General features: G+C 33.3%; 1 protein-coding gene across 1 annotated transcript; it reads right to left on the reverse strand.

Moving 5' to 3' along the window:
- Positions 1–49: 49 nt before the first annotated feature.
- On the reverse strand, positions 50–1,739 carry LOC111416200 (uncharacterized). Its single transcript, XM_023048168.2, has 2 exons — positions 1,493–1,739; positions 50–1,436 (listed from the first exon to the last, which is right to left on the reverse strand). The coding sequence occupies exons 1-2, from the start codon at positions 1,650–1,652 to the stop codon at positions 106–108; spliced, it is 1,491 nt and encodes a 496-aa protein (XP_022903936.1). The 5' UTR covers positions 1,653–1,739; the 3' UTR covers positions 50–105.
- Positions 1,740–7,134: the final 5,395 nt, after the last annotated feature.

Genomic DNA, 7,134 nt, shown 5'->3' on the forward strand with positions numbered 1-7,134 from the left:
GAATTTTAGGGGATCAAAGGGAGTATCACATAGGCATTAAGTTAATATGTCAAATTATCATATGCTATTATATTTAACATTAATAAAGCATAATAATAATTTTAACTACCATAAATCTTCAAGTTCTTCCTCCTTAACATCATATTTTTTTTCTAAAGTAGAAAGTAAATCTTGTTCACTTTTAAATTCAATATCAAAAGGTACTAAAGGAGTTTGTTTGATTGGATTCCCCTCTCGTAAATCTTGATTCATTTCAGCCAAACGTTTTTTAGTATCACTTAACCTCAAGTTGGGATGAATTTTGATTTTATCATCCAAATTAATACTATCCAAATACCCAAAAACTTCTTTAGTTGAATGACTTTCAACTTTAAATTTTTTAACATCATCTTCATTGTAAGGGAGGACAAAATCTTCTGCATACGGTATTTCAACCATTAAAAAATGAGGGGGATTTTGTTTTGGAATTAAACAATACAATTTTGGCATTGTGTTTTTCATATAAGCTCTAACAGCTATGCCATACTTATCATGTTTTATACATGCTTCTACAAGATGATTAATAACTCCAATTTCGATATCAGCGTCGTTGCTTGTTAAGATATCTGCTGATTCGTTGATCATGTAATGAGATGGAACATTTTTTGAATCGGTAAAACCTAAAAGTTTAAAAAATCTCTCGTAATCTTGGAGGCCTTTGGATACATCTTTAGGGAAGGTGATTAATTTTTCATGGATTATCATTGCTGGTTGTGTATCTTCTCTTGGTACTTCTACGTCTTGCTCTTCTAGAAGAACAAATTTCTCGTTTATACGTAAGTTATCTATTCTTGGAGTATCAGAGGAAGTGGGATCCATGAACTTTGTAACTCTGGTAGGAAGCTCCAATTCATCATTAAAAGTTAATGGTACAATGAAAGAAGTCATTGCTTTTTCACCTTCCACATATGATAAAAATAAATCAGTTCCAATATCAAAATCACACATAATTCCCATAGCATCTTTTGTAATTCGCGCTGCTATAGAATAATTAATATTTTCATGATCTGTATTTTCACCTTGAGTGTTATAAAGATCTACTGTGTCTTTTAATATAAGTTGGACCCATTTGTAAACATCAACTGTGTTATTTAATAACTTTTCAGGTTGTAGATTAACTCCAAGAAAATAAATGTATCCCTCATACTCTTTTAAAGTCTCCACAATCTTTTCAATTTTTTCATTGATTTCTTCTTTTGGCAATTTTGATGGAGTAGTTAGATCGCTAAGAACGAGTACTTGGAATCGTGTGTTTTCTTTCTTTTCAAATACATAGTGCAAGTTATCAACGACATCTTCTAAGTCGGATAACCAATCACCCAAAACTCCTTTTGCTGATTGCAGGTGTATCCTGTTACAGGCGTTGTATGGAACGTAATTGGTTGCATGTTTTTTACCTTCAAAAGTAAATATAAGATAATGAAAAATAAACAAATTTAATGTAACAATTCACCTTCAACGTTAGTTAAGAAAAGTTTTGTTATGTTCTCATCATCTGTAAAGTGCATTCTTTCGCATATCTTTCTATAGCAGTCGATGGCACGTTCTTTGAATGATGAGGATGAATTTGCGTCGAATAATACTACGCTTGCTCCAATTTTTTTGCGTGGCATTATTATTAAGTTTTAAAAATTTGTATCTTTAGCGGTAAGATGAAAAATTTTGAGGTTATATATTTGTCAACTTGACAAACGATGTGGTACTGCCATCTATTCACTTTTTAATAAAGCAGGACTAGAAATAAATAAAAATATATACATTTAAACAATTATTACAAATAATTCATTACATTTTTAAGTCTATGTTCGTTGGTATTACTAAAAGTAAAATAATTAACTATCTATCACTTATTAAATAGTGATATATTGATGATGTGCAATAATACATGTACAGGTTTCTGTACAGGCTCGTTTCCGCTAAAATATTATCAGTTTTCTCCAACTTCCGATTATACCGGAAATAGACCCTAACTTCGTTATTTTAACCCAGATATGCCCATACAAATTTGGTGATTGTTTATGAGTAGATGTTCTGAGAGGTTAGTGTTTACGCTATACATAAACAAATTTTGTAAAGCAACTTAAAAATTACTTAAATCGTCGGTATACAAGAGAATGTGAGCAAGTCCAAAATTTTAGATTTTTAGGTTTCAATGCTCAGTACCGGAAATTCAATATTATTTTTCTGGAAAAAATGAACAAGTCCAAAAATGCCATAATAATGCTTATAATTTCAAATTCCATAATGACCAAGTCCATTTTGTAAAAACCTGTACAGGAGAAAATGACTAAGTGGACTTATAGTCATGTTTTCTTGTCAATATTTTTATCTCTAGGATTTGACTTAAATTAAGATAGCCATGCATTATGCTTAACGAAAAAAAAACGAGAGAAAAGATACAGAAATATGATGTGACAGACAGGGAAAAGAGAGTGACGTTTGAAGTTTAAACAGTTTATCATAACAATTATTACTTAAATCAAAATAAAATTGTGTTCTATGTTATTAGACTTAATCTTTGGTAACTATCTACACGTATTACAATAATTTTGTTTTTCGGATATTTAGTTTTAAAAAATAATAAGCTAATGCAATAATACCTTATTTTAGTGGCAAAATGAGTTGTTCGAAAAATTATTATAACAACGCACAAGAAATTATTAATGATCTTAGGGATGTTCCGGTAGAATTTGCTACTAATTCTAGTAATACAAGCCCTACGACTTTAATAATAAATGAACCACTAGTAAATCCTACGCAAGTTATAGAAAAACGCAGATGGGTAATAAAAAATCCTCAAGGAACAAAACGTGAGAAAAACAAGTTATTAAAAAAATCGTGTTTAGCGTATATTAATACTAAAGGCAAACAAATGCCTACAAAGTCCCCTAGAAATGCAAATTGTGACAATTGCCGCTACAAATGTACAGAAGTATTTCCTGCAGATCGTCGACAAGATATCTGCAAACAGTATCACAGTCTATCCTATGACAGACAAAAGGACTTTATAATTAATACCGTTGCAACTTCTGAATGCCGAAGAAAACGAACGAGGGACTCTAGTAGACCTGCAAAAAATGTCTCTAAAATTTATACATTTGTTAAAAACGGAGAAAAGAACAGAGTTTGTAAAAATTTTTACTTAAAAACCTTGTCGATAAGTCATGGACCGGTTGATTCTGCTATAATGAACATAGACACAAATTGAATAAATCATTCAATTCAAGATCGACGAGGAAAAAGTTTCCCAGGAAATAAGACTAAACCTGTCATTTTGAATGAGGTGAAGAGACATATAGAATCATTTCCTGTGATGGAATCACACTATTGTAGACGTGGAACTACACGGAAGTATCTTGACTCTACCTTATCCATTCTTAAAATGTATGAATTGTACAAAGATTTACAGATCAGCAATCAAAAGGATTTTGTTTCTCCAATAACATATAGTAGGGTGTTTTTTACGCAGTATAACTTATCTTTCTTCAAACCAAAGAAAAATCAATGTTTGCTGTGTGTTAAAGAAGCTAAATCTATTGAAAAATCAGAAGAATTTCTTTCTCACATAAAGCGAAGGGATGATGCTAATAGAGCAAAAGATTTAGATAAACAAAGAGCAATTCATGACAAAACTTTTGTATCAGTAAGTTTTGACTTACAGAGTGTCCTGCAAATTCCATGCTCCGATGTATCACCTCTTTACTGCAGTCGAAAGCTATGTGCATACAATTTAGCAATTTATGAAGCAGCTTCACCAAATAAGGGATATTGTTACCTTTGGTCCGAAGTTGATGGCCAACGAGGAAGTTGTGAAATAGGTACAGCTTTATTGAAGTGGTTTAAAACTTTACCTGATACTGTCAAAGAAGTGTAACTCTTTAGCGACACATGTGGCGGCCAAAACCGAAATAAATACATTGCGGCTCTTTTGTTGTTTGTAGTCAACCAGTTACCTATAGAGATTATTACTCACAACTTTTTAGAAAAAGGTCACTCGCACATGGAGGCCGATTCGATGCATAGTGCAATTGAAAGTGCAAAAAAATACATTCCTGTATTTTGTCTTAATGATTGGAAGACAATTATGACACTAGCAAGATCCAAGAGAGGCAAAAATAAAACTTGTGGTGCCTACATTGTAGAGCAAATGACTTACCGTGACATTATTGACTTGAAAGCACTCAATACATCTATACTACAAAATACAATTCGGGATGAAGGGGGAGAAAAAATAGAATGGTTAAAGATCAAACAATTAAGGTACGAAAAAGAGAAAAAAAAATTTATAATGTTCCGATACAACTATGATGAAGAGTATAAAATGTTTAACATTAAAGGCAAAGCAAAACGTAGGCCCAGTAATAATATTCCAAAAGAAACTGAGTTAAAGAAATGTTATACTGAACCCTTGCCTATATCGATCAAGAAGAAAAACGATTTAATTCAACTTTGCCGTAAGGGGGTATTCCGATCGAATACCATGGTTGGTACTTTGACATACCGAGTGACAATTCCTTGAAAGACAAGTGTCCAGAACCCTCACACAATGAATATAGTGATGAAGACATATGAAGTTGAAACTAGTTACTACTACTTGTTTAATTATAGTCTTTTTTAAGTTTAAATACATATTCTAGAATCTGCATTGTTCATAGAAACCATTACAAACCTATGCAGTTGAAATGAGTTACTGGTTTAGTATTTGCTTAAATTAATTATAGACTTTTTTAATTTAAAATACATATTCTAAAAACTATATTATTTATAAAAATCATTATAAACTAATCTCACGTAAAATAATTGATTTTATAATAAGAAGCAAAAATTAGAATACTAATAACCCAAAACCACTATCTGTGGACTTAGTCACTTTCTCTTGTATACTGACGATATATAGTACGGTGGGCATTTAAGGAGTAACAAATCTAATTGTTAGTTTGTGTATGATATAAAAGAAAACACTTCACGTGTAGACCCTTTTCACACTTCAAACAGCTAGTGGTGGTCTTCTGATGACAATGGACGCATCTAGTCTGCTTATCTTGAGGTATGACGTAGTGGTCCCTGTGATCAAAACGAATATCTATACCTGCGTTACGTAGCAGTGTGGTGGCAATTCTTCCTCTAAATTTTAGCTGATCTAGTGTTCCACCACTTCTCCTATGTAGTTGCCAGGCGTTGTGGACTGACATGTCAATACACTGTGCTATAAGAGGAAAATATCATTTTTCCCTCTGACATATATACGATAAAGACTCAAATTTTGACCACATCTGTCCCACACCATAATTAAACCTTAATGGGTTATTACACCTTGTGTAAGATACGACAACGCATTTTACTATGTTAAGATCAATTCCATTTTGTATTGACCAGGAACTGATAATGTTCAGATTGCGCTGTAAGATAACACAGTCTTCAAGGGATGTTACATGAGTGAATATCTTTAGGTCATCGGCGTAAGCAAACATATTACAATCAAGTCGTCGTAATAGATCATTCCGATAAACATTGAATAGAAGGGGACCCAGGTTGGAACCCTGTGGAACAACAGAGCCAGCAGTGAACGTATCAGATTTAAAACCGTTGTAGCTCACATACCAAAGTCTATTGGAGAGGTAAGATGAAATTAAATCCACGAAATCATTGGTAAATCCAAGGCTGCAGAGTTTAGAAAGAAGTATTCCATGATGTAATCTATCAAATGCCTTTGTAAAATCAGTGTAAATTATATCAACTTATTCCCGTTTATCCATGTGCTCGCTGATGAACTGCGTTACCTCTGCTAAATTAGTCATAGTTGAACGACCAGTCATAAATCCGTGCTGATGATCAGATATATATGGGCGAACACAGTAACTCATTCTGGAGTATAGCAACATTTCGAAGACTTTCGAGCAATTGTTCAAAATGCTAATAGGTCGGTAATTTTCAATACTAAATCTGTCTCCCTTCTTAAAAACCGGCGTTATCCGAGTTTTTTTCCATACTGCAGGAAAAGTTTTAGTTTTTAAGCATAAATTAAATATAAAGGTTAAAGGTCTGCTGAGGAAGGGTGCACAATCTTTAATAATAAAACGTGGGAGACCGTCGTCGCCAGCGGTAAAGTCATTCTTTAATCGTTTCATACAGATTTCTACCTCCTCGATAGAAAATGGAATAATGTAGAAGGGTCCAGACCAGTTGACTTGCTGGTTACGGTTATCGATAGTTGTAAGTCCAGGATTGAAGGCTTCAGCAAACAAGACAGAGAAAGCTTGTACTATTTCCAGGGGATCAGAGATTTCAGAGCCAGCCAAGGTCATACAACCTGGAATACACGAATTACCATGTTTCTGATTCACGTAACGCCAGAAACTTTTGGGGTCGGTCGATATACAATTTTCGGTATTCACGAGATAAGCTTGATAATTAGAATCTATAGAATCTATCATCAAGATGAAAATGGGACATAATATATTCAAAATTATTTCGACTTATTGCTTCAGACACCAACACATTTTGACTGTCTCTTTTATACTGCCAGTACATTCTTCTTCTTGGTACTTGCATGTATCCACTGAGTAATAGTACACCTATGAATGCTTTTATTTCTGTTTTCTCTATTCTAAGGTGGTGATTCTTCTGATTTGCATAACGATTACTTTCGATTACTATTAGATCCAGTATTTCATCATCAAAGAAAAGAAAATAGCTCCAAAGGACTTATATCGTTATTATTTTCATCTACTTGGCCATTAAAAATTATATTATTAGGCTCCAAGTCGATATCTCCCAAAAGGCTGAAAGAGGAATTTCGTCGTCTGAAGAAAACTCGTCATCATTCTTTTAATTTTGATTCTAGCAGTCAATATTTCGGAAATTTATTTCAGCTGGAGCTTGAAGTTGTGGTCCAGGTAAATTATTTAGGTTTGTGGCATCCTCCTCTCCAGAATCTTCATCGGTTTGATCTCCGCAAGCATCCTCTGGTGGAAAAATGGTCAAAGAATGACGTTTTCTGCCAGTTGGTCGTCATCTTCTAACATTGCCAAAGCCTCGTTTAACGAAGAATCTCTAGAATAATAGAAAAAATAAGAGGTATCTGAATGCCCACCG

The sequence above is a fragment of the Onthophagus taurus genome, chromosome 11 (assembly GCF_036711975.1).
Source record: "Onthophagus taurus isolate NC chromosome 11, IU_Otau_3.0, whole genome shotgun sequence".
NCBI lineage: Eukaryota > Metazoa > Arthropoda > Insecta > Coleoptera > Scarabaeidae > Onthophagus > Onthophagus taurus.

Coding starts and splice junctions, on each gene's coding strand:
- LOC111416200 (XM_023048168.2), bottom strand. CDS start 1,652: ATGCCACGCAAAAAAATTGGAGCAAGCGTAGTATTATTCGACGCAAAT. Junction 1,437..1,492: donor TTTCTTAACTAACGTTGAAG/GTGAATTGTTAC, acceptor TTACTTTTGAAG/GTAAAAAACATGCAACCAAT.